The following is a 16,591-nucleotide window of genomic DNA, read 5'->3' as shown; positions in this document are numbered from 1 at the left end:
TCCCAAATACCCAAAAACCAAACCCCCCAAAAAAACAAACAAAAAAAACCAAACCAAAGAAAACCCCAAACAAGCAAAACAAAGAACCCAAACAAACAAACCCCAAAAACCAAACCAAACCAAAGTAAAATAAAATAAAAACCAAAAAAACCCAAAAAAACAAAAAAGAAAACCAAAAAACACCCAAACACCCAAAAAACAAACAATAAACCAACCAAACAAAAAAAAATCCAAACAAGCAAAAGAAAAACAAAGAATCCAAACAAAAAAACCCCCAAAAACCAAACCAAACCAAAATAAAATAAAAACCAAAAAACAAAAAAAACAAAAATGAAAAAAACCCCAAATATCCAAAAAACCAAACAAAAAAAACCCAAACAAAAGAAAAACAAAAAACCAAAAGAAAAATCCAGAAACCCCCCAAAAAACCCAAAAAACAAACCCCAAAAAACGAAAAAAACCCCAAACACCCAAAAAACAAACCAAAAAAGCAAACAAACAAAAAAAAACCAAAACCAAAAAACCCCAAATAAACAAGAGAAACAAAAAAACCCAACCAAAGAAAGAAACCCAAAAAAACCCCCAAAAAACCAAAACACAAACCCCAAAAAACCAAAAAACCCCAAACACCCAAAAAACAAACCCCCATAAAACCATTAAAAAAATTTAAAAATCCCCAAACAAAAGAAAAAAAAAACCCAACCAAAAAAAAACCAAAAAACAAACTGCAAAAAAACCAAAAAACACCCCAAAAAACCAAAAAAAACCAATCCCTCCTCCAAAAAAAAACCCCAAAAAACAAATTGCCCCTCAAAAAAATAAAGAAATAAAATAAATAAAAAATAAAAATTCAATTTTCTCATTCCTCCCCTGCCAGACTGACCTAAACCAGAACAGAGGGTCACTGTCTGAACCTCCTCCCTCGTGCTTATGCACAAATCATCAAAGCCAAATTGCTGGCATATTTTCCCTGGGAGTTTTGCTGCTTTAAGTGATGTTTCCTGCTGCTGTCCCCAACCCCTGGGCAGGATTTGTCCCCTGACCTCTCCCCAACTTGAAAGGAAAAGGAAACTTCACATCACACAGATGGAAAAATAAAAACCCCTCCAATCCTGACAGAGCAGCAAGAAAGGGAGAAGGAAAAGCAATAAATCAGAGATTTTTGTATTTAAATTTACAGCAATATCTGAAGTTGGGATTCTTGCTCCGAGCTAAACTTCAGCTGGGATTTTTGTCCTTTGAAATTCACTTCAGAGTGTGGATCCTGCTCCTTTCATCCCCCCCAGATGAAAAGCAGCGTTGAAATTGAGGAAACTTAATCCAAATAAAGAGGCAGAGGTGGAAAACACGAGCCTGGCTTTGTTGAATCATCATTTCTTCAGGGCTCCAGCTTGGTTAAAAGGGAGGAATTTATTTTGCAGCCTGTGGAATCCCCCAGGATTGGAGTTAATCCCAGCAGCAGTTGGGTTTATGGCACACAGGGTGAAGAGAAGCAGAAATTCTCTGCTCCAGGGCTCAGGGGCTGGGCAGGAATTGCACAAACTCTGCTCCAAATCCACCCCACAAACAGAGACTGCAAAGAACACCTTGGTCTGGCTCTGGGGGTTAGGCTCTGGGTCAGGCTTAGTTAATCCCAACCCTAATTCTGAGCCATGGAACTTTGGGATCCCCTCCAACCCAAATCATTCCAGGGCTCCATGTGCTGCTTGGATGGGATTTTGGGGAGGAATTCCTGGCTGGGACGGAATTCCCAGATTTGCTGGGGCTGCTCCTGGATCCCTGGAAGTGTCCCAGGCCAGGCTGGAGCACCAGGGACAGAGGGAGGTGTCTCCATGGCAGGGGTGGCACTGGATGGGGTTCAGGTCCCTCCCAAGCCAACCCAAAATATTCTGGGATTGGATGGATGGGATTTTGGAGAGGAATTCCTGGCTGGGATGGAATTCCCAGATTTGCTGGGGCTGCCCCTGGATCCCTGGAATGTCCAAGGCCAGGTTGGAGCACCTGGGATAGGGGAAGCATCCCTGCCATGGTTGGAATGGGATGGGATTTGGGGATGGGATTTTGGGATGAGTTTTAGATTCCTTTCCAACCCAACCATGCCATGATTCCACATTTCATTAATTCCTAGGCCCATTTTCCCTACAGATTAACTCCTTCCCAAGACTGCCCCAAAGGCCAAGCTGATCTAGGAACCACCAATAAAAAGAGAACGGAGCAGAACTGTCCCACACGATTCCTGTGGAACCCAAACCAGCAGGAAATGGAATCCTCCCCTCCATGAGTGATGTGGATTAAACAGAGCCCCTGCAAGATCCCTGATCCCTTGGGCTGGCTCTGAACCCCCCTGTGTCCCCAATGCCATCCCAAATGCCACGTCCTGGTGTCCTGCAGAGGCTCTCCAGAACAAAGATCCCATTCAGGGCTCTGCAGGAACCCTCAGCCCCACAGCCAAACCCCTGTGCACAGAGCCACAGGCATCTGGGGGCTGCTGCAGCACCAGCACTGCCCTTTCTGCAGGAGCCAGGGCCAAGATCCAGCCAAAAAAACAGTGCCTTTATTGAAAAAACAAGGAACTGCCCATGGAATTAATTCTTCAGAGGAACAAAGTCTTTTTTTTTATGTTTGGAGCAAAAATATTCTGGTAACTTCCCAGGAATTTGTGTCTGACAAACTGAGAATGGCATAATTAAGATTTAGATGTCAGGCTAGTTCTGCTTCAAAAAAATAGTAATTAATGGTTAAAAACTGGGAAATACAGCCTTTGAGTCACTGTCATGAAGAATTCCCACTCCTGCTGCCATTCAGAACAACTCCAAGAGCTCTGAGTGAGTGCTGAGCTTTTGGGGTGTCAGGAACCCAGAACTGAAGGGGATTGTGCACCTGGAAATGCTTTCAGGAACAGCAGAGTCCAAGCCATGTGGAGCTGCAGGATCCCTGCCCAGGGATCTTCCAGGTCCTTTCCAGCCCCAAACTCGCTGGAATTCTGTGGGTTTAGGAATTCTGGCACCCCATGCACTCACTGCTCCAGGCTGACCCCACACAAGGAGCACACTCATTTTGGAACTGGGTTATCTCAAAACTGAGCATTAAATCAACTGAGGAATGACATCAGCTGGCCCTGCAGGAGGGTGGGACGTGACCTTTCTGCTCTGGGTGGGTTTTACATCCACTCCTTTCTCTGTCAAAAGGAGAAAAGCAGGAGGAACCTCCAACACTCCCAAGCTCAGATTATTCCAAAAACCAAATCCCAATGAAGGTATTCCCTGCTCACCTCCAAGGACAAGGAACTGATGCACACTTGATCCAAATCTGAAATATTTCCCTGTTTTCCTCTGGATAATATTTTATCTTGCAGTGGGGGACAGGGAAATTCTCAGAGGTTCAGCAAAGAATTCCCAGGTTTCAGCCATGCCCTCATCTTTGGGCTAATCCTGTCTCAGTCCCCACCAGGGGCTAGATCAGATCCTGGGCTGGGTTTAATCTCCTAAAGCCTGGATTGCTTCAGGAAAAACAACCCCACAGCCCATGGGAATGGGGAGGTCACACCAGGACTCACTAGGGATGATCCCGTGGGCTCTGGTGGTTTTAAACACCCCCAAACTCACAGCAGAGCTCAAATGAGTCCCTGGGTTTTAATTAGAGCTTCTCAGATCCAAATCAGGCAGACTGAGACCGCTCAGGACAGCTGAAGCACGAGATATCCTGATTGTAAGGGCAAAAAAAAAAAAGATAACATCCACATTTTCATGTCTGCAGAACCCCACCAGTCACCTCACCCCCAAATATTTGCTGCAAAGTGTTTACACCACGGTATCAGTGTGAAAAATAAAGAATATCCAGTTCTCAGGAGCTGCACACAGGACACAGATAGACCTAGATTTTGGCATTAATTTCACCCCAGCACAAATTGTTTTGTCTCTGAGTGGGCTCAGGTGGAAGGAGCCAAACCTGAGCTGCTGCCATGCCCTGACCCTCAGAGACACTCTGGGTTATTTTCCACCCAAGGAACACTCACACAAACCTTCTGCTGTGTCATTCTCTCCCCTGGCCTCTCCATTCCCTTCATTATTTCCACTCTGAAGGGCCCTTGGGGGTTTTAAGCTCAGATAAGGAATTAATCTACATGAGCTGTCTCAGCTCCTGTCTGGAGTAACAGGGAGTGCTGAAAATAAAAATAAAAGAGAAATAAATCAGTGCTGCCAGTGGAGGAGCCAAGCTGCTCCTGAATTGACAGCACCCAAGCTGATCTAGGCTGTGATTTCTGAAAAAAAAAAAAAAAGAAAAAAAAAAAAAAGAAACAAAACCTGCAATTCCAGTCCCCTTGGAACTGCAGGAAATGTTCCCTTTGCAGAGACACCGCTGGAAAAGCAGCCTGGCCTCTCCTGGCACTTCTGGGAATTTTATCAGGTTTGAGGCATCTGTTTGGGGTGTTCCTCAAGGTTTTGATGATCCCTGAGGTTTCCTCCAGTCTGATATTCCCTAACCCTGGTTCTCCAGGCTGTGGTTTGGGGGGATGCCCCCAAAGGAGAAAAAAAGGAGAGAGAAATAATGAATCCCAAAGATAATGAACCTCAAAGAGTTTTTGAGGCTGCACAGTGCTCCAGGTCTGGTGCTGATGTTCCTCCAAGTTTTGCTCTGCTTCTTTGGGATCAGCATTCTCCCAAAAAAACACATCCAAACATTCCAAGTGCAGTAATTTCACTATTATAAGCTGCACCATTTTCACTAAAATTTTGGTCCGAACCTGAAGTGCGGCTTTTAATCAGATGCTGCCAATATACAGATGAAGAATGAAAAGTTGCTGTTTTAGTTTGGAGGGCAGGTGTGTGCTGAGAAAGGCAGGAGCTTCTCTTTGAAATGGAGAATGGAAACCCCCTCCCTCCAAATTATTATCATTTTGAAATCAAGGGGCTCTCAGGCAAAGATATGGGAATAGGAATAACAGGGAGGAATCCCATTTCCCTCTGGAGTCCAGTGGAGAAAGGGGCTCCCTTAGTGTCCCAAAACCTCTGTTTTTATCTTGGTAAGAAATGTTGGGCTCTTCCCCCTAGCTGGAGCAACTCCCAATGGGATGCAGTAATTTTATCAGTGCCACAGTGGGACTCAATGGCCATGAGCAGAAAATGACTGGCTGGAGGAAGGATGGGCTGTGAAAAGATAAAGAACACTGCCCCAGCTGGTTTATAAACCATGGCCATGAACAGGAGATATCCCATGAGATAAAGAACACTGCCCCAGCTGGTTTGTAAACCATGGCCATGAACAGGAGATATCCCATGAGATAAAGAACACTGCCCCAGCTGGTTTATAAACCATGGCCATGAACAGGAGATATCCCATGAGATAAAGAACACTGCCCCAGCTGGTTTATAAACCATGGCCATGAACAGGAGATATCCCATGAGATAAAGAACACTGCCCCAGCTGGTTTCAATGGATGCCCATTAGCAGAATATCTCCCACAGAGATCAGGATCACTGCCCCACCCTCAGCAGATGGTGATAGAACAGAAACCTTTGATCACATCCTGTATTGGAACCCAAGACAGTTGCCAATACCTGGACGTGCATCTTATAATCAGGTGCAGTTTATAATTGTGAAATTACTGTAATCACCCTGACCCCATTCATCATTCCAACACCCTGATCATTCCAACACGACCACAGAATGATTTTGCTCCTGGTTTTTGAGGGGGCAGAAGTTGGTTTGAGTTCTGTTGGCATCACTCAGCACACCTCAGATATTCTGGCTTTCCTTTGCTCCTTTGGCAGAACACAAAAAGCCATTCCTGGGGCTGTGCCCTGCTCAAGAAGGGGTTTGCACCCCCCAGCACTGTGGCACTAATTCTGATTTAATAACTGCACACCAGGGCTCTTAAACTCAATTCCAACCTCTGATATTATTTGATTTTTTACAGCCTGTGAAAATGCAATGTTTGTTTACAACACCCACACCACTGGATTTTACCAAGTCTGTCTGTAATTACCTTTTTTTCCTCCGAGCTAAAAGTGCAATTTGTGCTTGGATATACTTTAAGTACAAAAAAATAACTTTCACAATTAAATTTTCAGGCAGATTTGTAAAAGCAAGACCCCACCACTCCACAAATTGGACTGCTCAGCTCCTTTCCAACTTGAAAGCGTGTGGCACTTTCAAAAGAATTAATTGAATTTGCCACTGGCTCGAAATTATTGTCCCAGTTCTCACTGGGCAAAACATCAAAGCAGGAGCAGGGAAAGTGGGAGATGCTCAGGGCTGGGGGTGCTCCCACCCTGAGCTCTGCTCTTGGCACCTTCAGGGCAGAATGAGGGGTTCAAGGAGGGAAACTTTGAGCACAGGGTCCAACTGTGCCAGCTCAGGGACCAGAGAGGTTCTTGAGCTCAGAAAAAATAAAATAAAATAAACATGAATCAAGCAAGAATTTGTGACTCCAACCCCTTCCCCTTCCCAGTCCCAGAGTCCCACTGTGCCAATTCAGGGACCAGAAAGGTTCCTGAGCTCAAAAAAGAAAAAATCCTGAATCACAGCTGGGGATTTGTGACTCCAACCCCTTCCCAGCCCCAGAGTCCAACTGTGTCAGCTCAAGGACCAGAAATGATCCTGAGCTCAAAATAAAAAATAAATAAACCTGAATCACAGCAGGAAATTTGTGACTCCAACCCATTCCCCTTCCCAGCCCCAGAGTCCAACTCTGCCAATTCAGGGACCACCAAGTTTCTTGAGCTCAAAAAAAAAAGATCCAAACAAAACAAAACAAAACAAAACAACTAAAAAAGCAAAAAAACTCCAAAGAACTCAAAACATAAAAAAACCAAACAAAAAAACCCCAAACAACAAATCCTGAATCAAACAAGAATTTGTGACTCCAAGCCCTTCCCAGCCCCTCAGGACATGCAGCAGCTCTCCCAAAATTTCAGGAAAGATCTCCCAGCTCACCCCATCTAGGGGAATTTGGGATTCACTGCCCAGGAAATTTTCAGCTCACACCTTTATGGAGTTTTTTTGGAGCTCCAAGGAGAATTTCTGACCTGCAGAACCATGGAGTTTCAATTCTGCACCCCCAGTTGTGCTCAGCCAAGAGGATTTTAGCGTAGATTCACAAACCCCACCCCAGAATTGTCCCTGCACAGCCAGGCTGGCTCCCAGCTTCTCTTTCCCACAGAAATGCAAATTCCAGGGCATTTTTCCCCCTTTCACCTATCCCAGGTAACAAGAAATGGGGCAATAGGATTAAAATGAGCAGCAGGAAATCTTGGGAAGCAAAAAGCCCAACCAAAATATTGATCCTTTTGCTGCCAAGAAGAATGAAGGACAAACTGCTCCAAAATTTGCAGTAAATCTTAATTAAACTGCCTGAGAATCCAGGAGGTGAAGAATCAACCACTGAAGCCTTCCCTATTTTATTCCTTTACATCAAACTCCACCTCTCTGCAGCTGGAAGCTTCAACAGGAGAATGGAAGTGTTGCAAGAATCAGGTGAAATAAGCTTAAAAAATTTAAAAAAAGCATTTTTCCAAAACCAACTGGCCACTGCTTGCCTGTGACATTCTCAGAACTTTAGGGCTGAAGCCATAAATTATTTTATTTAGAGCTGAAGCCATAAATGATTTTATTGCCATGGAGGATCAAAGTTCCAGACTTCCTAAGAGCCGGAATTGTTATCTCCACTGCCCCTTCATGAACTTTGGGCTCACTCAGCAGCGTGCAGGACGAGGATTTGCAGCAGCACCTCCCAAAAATTGGGGGTCAGTGAGCAGAGACCCCTCCCCACAGCACAGGCACCATCTGAGCACGAGAATTCATCCTTGTCTTGGGTTCCAATCCAGGATGTGATCAAAGGTTTCTGTTCTATCACCATCTGCTGAGGGTGAGGCAGTGATCCTGATCTCTGTGGGAGATATTCTGCTAATGGGCATCCATTGAAACCAGCTGGGGCAGTGTTCTTTATCTCATGGGATATCTCCTGTTCATGGCCATGGTTTATAAACCAGCTGGGGCAGTGTTCTTTATCTCATGGGATATCTCCTGTTCATGGCCATGGCTTATAAACCAGCTGGGGCAGTGTTCTTTATCTCATGGGATATCTCCTGTTCATGGCCATGGCTTATAAACCAGCTGGGGCAGTGTTCTTTATCTCATGGGATATCTCCTGTTCATGGCCATGGTTTATAAACCAGCTGGGGCAGTGTTCTTTATCTCATGGGATATCTCCTGTTCATGGCCATGGTTTATAAACCAGCTGGGGCAGTGTTCTTTATCTTTTCCCAACCCATCCTTCCTCCAGCCAGTCATTTTCTGCTCATGGCCATTGAGTCCCACTGTGGCACTGATAAAATTACTGCATCCCATTGGGAGTTGCTCCAGCCAGGGGGAAGAGCCCAACATTTCTTACCAAGATAAAAACAGAGGTTTTGGGACACTAAGGGAGCCCCTTTCTCCACTGGACTCCAGAGGGAAATGGGATTCCTCCCTGTTATTCCTATTCCCGTATCTTTGCCTGAGAGCCCCTTGATTTCAAAATGATAACAATTTGGAGGGAGGTGGTTTCCATTCTCCAGTTCAAAGCGAGGCTCCTGCCTTTCTCAGCAGACACCTGTCCTCCAAACCAGGACAATCCTTCAAATGCTGCCTCCCCCTCTGTTCCAAGATCTCCCTGGGAAGAACAGCCTGCACTGCACCAAAATTACATTTATCATTTTGGCAACTTTCTCCAACTAAAACTTTTGCAACATCATCGCTTGGTGAAGGCAGCCAGGGCCTGCCAGCCCCAAAAGCTGTTTGATAATTTTTCCCCTTAGGAGTTGAGATAAATGTCTTGCCAGTCAAGTTGAAGAGCAAAAAATGCAGATTTTCAATTAAAGTTTGCAGGTGGCAGGGGGTGTGCATTTTTCAACAGATTACAGATAAAGAATAATACACATTATTATTATTATTATTTAAAAATAATACACATTGTGATAAAGAATATTAATGCATACTCCCTGTTTCTTGACTAATATATCCAAGTTTTTCTCAGTTCCTGAGTGTTTATTTGGCTTTTCCTCTCCCTAACTCCCATTTGCAGTTGTGCTGGCAAATCCAGTCCCTGTGCAGAGGAAGAACCAACAGAACAATCAAGAACTGATGTGAAATTCAGCACAACCAAAAGTTGGTTCCTGTGATCACCTCAGAACAATTAACCCAGAATTAATCAGCTCCAGGAACACCCAGCAGCTCTGGATGCCTCTTCAGAACCTCCAGACATTTAATTGTTAAAATCTGAGCTGTGGGACAGTTCCTGAACACCAGGGAGATGTCAGTCACAATCACAAAACACAAAAATATTTCTTTTCAAAGGAAGAGCAAGATAAGGAACATTTCCAAGCCTTGTTCATGGCCTTTGAAGTGCACAGGATTAATTTCACAGGGAATGACTTAATCAACAAAGTAGAAATCCCCAAAAATAAGAGAAGACAGGCCATGGCTAATATGGATTTTTAAAAAATATATATAACTTTGGAAGCAAGAAGCAGCACTGCCAAATTTCACATCAAATCAACTGCAGACACAGCAATAAATCTGGGCGCCTAAAGCAGAAATGAAGTTTCATCTGCTGGCAAGATTCAATTTTCTGCTGTGAACAATGCCAAGGTTCTGCTTTTCCCCACTGGGAATTTTGCTGCCATTGCCATCAGAGAATTTTGCTTTTCTTCATTGAGAATTTTGCTTGTACCCATTGGGAATTTTGCTTGTACCCATTGGGAATTTTGCTGGCATTGCCATCAGAGAATTTTGCTTTTCCTCATTGGGAATTTTGCTTTTCCTCACTGGGAATTTTATTGGCATTGCCATCAGAGAATTTTGCTTTTCCCCACTGAGAATTTTGCACAGACTCCAGGTTCTCATGGATTTATTTCAGACTAATTCAGGATTCTCATGGACTCAGGATTCTCTCCAGGTTCTCATGTATTTATTTCAGATTAACTCAGGATTCCACAGACTCCCAGATTCTCATGGATTTATTTCAGAATTCCACAGACTCCAGATTCTCACGGACTTATTTCAGAATTCCACAGACTCCAGGTTCTCATGGATTTATTTCAGACTAATTCAGGATTCTCATGGATTCAGGATTCTCTCCAGGTTCTCATGGACTTATTGCAGACTGATTCAGGATTCCAGGTCCTCATTAATTTATTGCAGATTAATTCAGCATTCCACAGACTCCAGGCTCTCATGGATTTATTTCAGACTGATTCCACAGACTCCAGGTTCTCATGGATTTATTTCAGATTAATTCAGGAGTCCACAGACTCCAGGTTCTCATGGAGTTATTTCAGACTAATTCCACAGACTCCAGGCTCTCTCACTCCATTAACAAGAAGTGCTGAGCAGTGACAGAGTTGCTTTTACAACCCAGGTGTTTCACTTGAGTTAAAGCAGTGCAAATGTTACAGCCAGCAGAAAATGAAAGGCATTGCATTACTGGTTCCTTATCCTCCAAGTTAAAAATTTTAGAACAAATAGATAACCTCTGCTTTCCAAAAAACTCTGCAATTCTCAGCTCTGCCCTCCCCAGCTTCAACCAGCTCAGGACAGAACCAAAACCCAGCAGCCACAACCCACAGATCTGTGAATTATAACAGAGGAGAAAAACCCTCCTGAAGGGCAGGAATCAGACAAGTGACACTGAGTCATGCTGCTGACTTCCTGGAATTCCTCACTCCACTGCCATGCCTCCCAGGGTCATGTCTGAAATAAACCCAAGGAGTTCTACACCAGCTCCCAAATAAATCCAAGGAGTTCTACACCAGTTCCTAAATAAACACAAGGAGTTCTACACCACTTCCCAAATAAATCCAAGGAGTTCTGCACCAGTTCCTAAATAAATCCAAGGAGTTCTACACCAGTTCCCAAATAAATCCAAGAAGTTTTGCACCAGTTCCCAAATAAACCCAAGGAGTTCTACACCAGTTCCTAAATAAACCCAAGCAGTTCTACACCAGTTCCCAAATAAACCCAAGAAGTTTTGCACCAGTTCCCAAATAAACCCAAGGAGTTCTGCACCAGTTCCCAAATAAATCCAAGGAGCTCTAGACCACTTTCCAAATAAACCCAAGGAGTTCTGCACCAGTTCCCAAATAAATCCAAGGAGTTCTACACCAGTTTCCAAATAAACCCAAGGAGTTCTGCACCAGTTCCTAAATAAATCCAAGGAGCTCTACACCAGTTTCCAAATAAATCCAAGGAGTTCTGCACCAGTTCCCAAATAAATCCAAGGAGTTCTACACCAGTTCCCAAATGAATCCAAGGAATTCTACACCAGTTCTCAAATAAATCCAAGGATTTCCACACCAGTTCTCAAATAAATCCAAGGAGTTCTACACCAGTTCCTAAATAAATCCAAGGAGTTCTACACCAGCTCCCAAATGAATCCAAGGAGTTCTACACCAGTTCCCAAATAAATCCAAGGAGTTCTACACCAGTTCCCAAGTGAATCCAAGGAATTCTACACCAGTTCTCAAATAAATCCAAGGATTTCCACACCAGTTCTCAAATAAATCCAAGGAGTTCTACACCACTTCCCAAATAAATCCAAGGAGTTCTACACCAGTTCCCAAATAAATCCAAGGAGTTCTACACCAGTTCCCAAATGAATCCAAGGAGTTCTACACCAGTTCCCAAGTGAATCCAAGGAATTCTACACCAGTTCTCAAATAAATCCAAGGATTTCCACACCAGTTCTCAAATAAATCCAAGGAGTTCTACACCAGTTCCTAAATAAACCCAAGGAGTTTTACACCACTTCCCAAATAAATCCAAGGAGTTCTACACCAGTTCCCAAATAAATCCAAGGAGTTCTACACCAGTTCCCAAATAAATCCAAGGAGTTCTGCACCAGTTCCTAAATAAATCCAAGGAGTTCTACACCAGTTCCCAAATAAACCCAAGGAGTTCTACACCAGTTCCTAAATAAACCCAAGGAGTTCTACACCAGTTTCCTAAATAAATCCAAGAAGTTCTACACCAGTTCTCAAATGAATCCAAGGAGTTCTACACCAGTTCCCAAATGAATCCAAGGAGTTCTACACCAGTTCCCAAATGAATCCAAGGAGTTCTGCACCAGTTCCTAAATAAATCCAAGGAGTTCTACACCAGTTCCCAAATAAATCCAAGGAGTTTTACACCAGTTCCCAAATAAATCCAAGGAGTTCTACACCAGCTCCCAAATAAATCCAAGGAGTTCTACACCAGCTCCCAAATGAATCCAAGGAATTCTACACCAGTTCTCAAATAAATCCAAGGATTTCCACACCAGTTCTCAAATAAATCCAAGGAGTTCTACACCAGTTCCCAAATAAACCCAAGGAGTTTTACACCACTTCCCAAATAAATCCAAGGAGTTCTACACCAGTTCCTAAATAAATCCAAGGAGTTCTACACCAGTTCCCAAATGAATCCAAGGAGTTCTACACCAGTTCCTAAATGAATCCAAGGAGTTCTGCACCAGTTCCTAAATAAATCCAAGGAGTTCTACACCAGTTTCCAAATAAACCCAAGGAGTTCTGCACCAGTTCCCAAATAAATCCAAGGAGTTCTACACCAGTTCCCAAATAAATCCAAGGAGTTCTGCACCAGTTCCCAAATAAACCCAAGGAGTTCTGCACCAGTTCCTAAATAAATCCAAGGAGTTCTACACCAGTTCCTAAATGAATCCAAGGAGTTCTACACCAGTTCCCAAATAAACCCAAGGAATTCTACACTAGTTCCCAAATAAATCCAAGGATTTCCACACCAGTTCTCAAATAAATCCAAGGAGTTCTACAGCAGTTCCCAAACGAATCCAAGGAATTCTACACCAGTTCTCAAATAAATCCAAGGATTTCCACACCAGTTCCCAAATAAATCCAAGGAGTTCTACACCAGTTCCTAAATAAATCCAAGGAGTTCTACACCAGCTCCCAAATAAATCCAAGGAGTTCTACACCAGTTCCCAAATAAATCCAAGGAGTTCTACACCAGTTCCCAAATGAATCCAAGGAATTCTACACCAGTTCTCAAATAAATCCAAGGATTTCCACACCAGTTCTCAAATAAATCAAAGGATTTCCACACCAGTTCTCAAATAAATCCAAGGAGTTCTACACCAGTTCCTAAATAAACCCAACGAGTTCTACACCACTTCCCAAATAAATCCAAGGAGTTCTACACCAGTTCCCAAATAAATCCAAGGAGTTCTACACCAGTTCCCAAATAAATCCAAGGAGTTCTACACCAGTTCCCAAATGAATCCAAGGAATTCTACACCAGTTCTCAAATAAATCCAAGGATTTCCACACCAGTTCTCAAATAAATCCAAGGATTTCCACACCAGTTCTCAAATAAACCCAAGGAGTTCTACACCAGTTCCCAAATAAATCCAAGGAGTTCTACACCAGTTCCCAAATGAATCCAAGGAATTCTACACCAGTTCTCAAATAAATCCAAGGATTTCCACACCAGTTCTCAAATAAATCCAAGGAGTTTTACACCAGTTCCCAAATAAATCCAAGGAGTTCTACACCAGTTCCTAAATAAACCCAAGGAGTTTTACACCACTTCCCAAATAAATCCAAGGAGTTCTACACCAGTTCCTAAATAAATCCAAGGAGTTCTACACCAGTTCCCAAATGAATCCAAGGAGTTCTGCACCAGTTGCTAAATAAATCCAGGGAGTTCTACACCAGTTCCCAAAGCAGAGATCACCAGCAGCTACAATCTGGGTGTTCTTTTGCAGAATCCCAGAATATTTAGGGTTGGGAGGGAGCTCTGGAGCTCACCCAGCCCAAGGCCAGCTCAGCTGGAGCAGGTCACACTTCCAGAGAAGGAGATTCCAGCAGGGCTCTGCCACCTCCATGGAAGAAGTTTTTCCTCATGGTGAGGTGGAACTCGTGTTTTGTTTTTTGGCCATCCCTGGGAAGGGTCTGGCACCATCCTGGCACCCTCTGGAGATGTTCATGTGGATTGCTGGGATCCCCACTCAGTCTTTTCTTTCTCAACACAAGTTGTGTCTTTGCACTTCATTTGTCACTCATGTGTCACAAACCCACACAAACCAGGGCATTCCCCTCCTTGCAGCCACTTCACCACGGGTAAAGTCCCAGCCCAAAACCTCAAACCTCCCTCTCAATCCTCATCAACCCCTCCAAAATCACCCCAAAGCAGTGAGAGCTGGGTCCTTCAGCACGGAATGCACTTGGAGATAAGAAACTCCTCAAGTCTGCAATTACCAAATTGACAAAATTACCATGCAAGTGAGTCAAAACAAAGTCAGGCTTAAATCATTCCCTATATAGGAATAATTCCTGTAATAAATCCCTATATATAGGAATAAATAATGCTGTCACTGCCTGTGGATCAACCTCATCAAGCCTGGCTGCAAATTCAACCCCAGAGCTGCAGCAGGACAGCCCCCATGTCACCTGGGGGGGGAAATAAAAGGAGAGGGAAAGGAGAAGGAAAAGGAGAAGGAAAAGGAGAAGGAAAAGGAGAAGGAAAAGGAGAAGGAAAAGGAGAAGGAAAAGGAGAAGGAAAAGGAGAAGGAAAAGGAGAAGGAAAAGGAGAAGGAAAAGGAGAAGGAAAAGGAGAAGGAAAAGGAGAAGGAAAAGGAGAAGGAAAAGGAGAAGGAAAAGGAGAAGGAAAAGGAGAAGGAAAAGGAGAAGGAAAAAGAAGGAGAAGGAAAAAGAAGGAGAAGGAAAAGGAGAAGGAAAAGGAGAAGGAAAAGGAGAAGGAAAGGAGAAGGAAAGGCAAGGCAGAGGCGTGCCTGTGATTCACCTGCTGCCCAAGGCCATGCTGAGCTGAGCTGAGCTCAAAGGTGTGCTCAGGAAACACCAATCACCCCGGCAGGATATGGGTGATCTGATTAGCCAGCAAAGTTTGGGGATTACAGATGCCCACAGCCACCTCAGCTGGTTGCACACACTTCCACGGATAAACAGCACGAAACAAAGTTCATGGTGCCAGCAATCCACACCCTGCAGTTACCTGGAGAAACCAGATAAGGCTGAGTGGTGTAAAATGCTCCTGAGCTGAGAGAACCCAGCTCGAATTTGCTGTGAAAATCAAGCAGGGTGAGGTTTTTCACCTCCAAACTGGTGGGCTGAACACCCTCATGGGGGCTGGGGCACTGAGCACTCTGCAAACGCAGAATTAGTCATTTATTCACACGTCGGTGAGCACCAGAAGAGTGCTGTGAGTAAAATAAATTATCAAAAGCTCTCTGTGTCATTAGTGGCTTCCTGCCAAGTGCTCCCTGCCCAGTTCTCAGCACCAACCTCCAAACTGCGGGTTTCAAACTCTCAAGCCACTCAAGCAGCACCGCAGGGCTCTGTTCCTGTTAGAGACCAGCACTGAGGAAAATCCTTCCAAACTGAGCACGGGCAGGTCCCAGGCGTCAATCACAGAATGGTTCGGGTCGGAAGGAGCTCAGAGCTCACCCAGTTTCACTTCTGCCATGGCAGGGACACGTCCCACTGTCCCAGCCTGGCTTGGGACATTTCCACTCAGGCTTTCCCCGTCCCTCACCCCAAATCAGAATTTCCAGCCCTTGCCAAAGATGTCACCCAGAACCCTCAACTTGCCCACGACACCCCCTTATCTATTTCCACATCTCCCTCCAGCCACACCAATAGATTATTATTTTTTTTCTGCTGTGTTAGAGCTTTTTTCAGTGTAAAACTTGCCGGAGAGGCAAAACCATAAAACTTGGTGGGATTGCAGAGGCAAAACCATAAAACTTGGTGGGATTGCAGCGATGGACACGCAGCAGCGCTTCCATCCACAGGGATGGATTCAGGAGAGGACACAGGGATGGGGAATGGGACAGAAACCAAAGGATGCCCGGGAGTACCGGGGTGAAACCGGCCGAGCGCTGCGGGGAAAGATCCGGGAAGGGAAAGGGATGGGATGGGATTTCGGGATGGGATTTCGGGATAGGATTTTGGGATGGGATTTTGGGATGGGATTTTGGGATGGGATTTTGGGATGGGATTTTGGGATGGGATTTCGGGATGGGATGCACGGGTCCGGGGCAATCCCGGCCGGCACTCACTCACTCACCGACCCCGTACTTCTCGCGCTTGGTGGGGATCCAGCGGGCCATGCCGGCGGTCCGGGGGTCCCGGCGGGTCCCGGTGGTTCCGGGGGTCCCAGCGGGTTTAGGGGCTCCGGGCGGGGTCAGGAGGTCTTAGCTGATTTTGCGGGTCCCGGCAGTTCCGTGGGTCCCAGCAGTTCGGGGGTCCCGGTTGGTTCCAGGGATCCCGGTTGGTTCCGGTTGGTCCCGGTGGTCCCGGCTGGGTTCGGGGGTCCCGGTGGTCCCACTTGGTCCCAGCTGGTCCCGGCGGGTCCCGGCTGGGTTAGGGGGTCCCGGTGGTTCAGGGGTCCCGGTTGGTCCCAGCTGGTCCCGGCTGGTGCCGGTGGTCCCGGTTGGTTCCGATGGTCCCGGTGGTCCCGGCTGGTTCCGGTGGTCCCGGTTGGTTCCGATGGTCCCAGCTGGGTTCCGATGGTCCCGGCGGTTCCCGGCTGGGTTCGGGGGTCCCGGCTGGTCCCGGTTGGTCCCGGCTGGTCCCGGTGG

General features: G+C 45.2%; 1 protein-coding gene across 2 annotated transcripts in view; it reads right to left on the bottom strand.

Annotated features, from left to right (window-relative positions):
* Positions 1–16,154, bottom strand: part of DOCK5 (dedicator of cytokinesis 5) — an 89,635-nt gene extending 73,481 nt beyond the window's left edge. For both annotated transcript variants that reach the window (XM_033081440.1, XM_033081441.1), the window contains exon 1: positions 16,078–16,154. In XM_033081440.1, coding sequence (XP_032937331.1) covers positions 16,078–16,120 — 43 coding nt within the window. In that variant the 5' untranslated portion in view covers positions 16,121–16,154. The remainder of the gene's footprint in view (positions 1–16,077) is intronic.
* Positions 16,155–16,591: the final 437 nt, after the last annotated feature.

Source organism: Catharus ustulatus, chromosome 27 (genome assembly GCF_009819885.2).
Source record: "Catharus ustulatus isolate bCatUst1 chromosome 27, bCatUst1.pri.v2, whole genome shotgun sequence".
In the NCBI taxonomy this organism is placed as follows: Eukaryota; Metazoa; Chordata; class Aves; order Passeriformes; family Turdidae; genus Catharus; species Catharus ustulatus.
The sequence above is the reverse complement of the archived record's forward strand: the minus strand, read 5'-3'. Positions and strand labels throughout refer to the sequence as shown.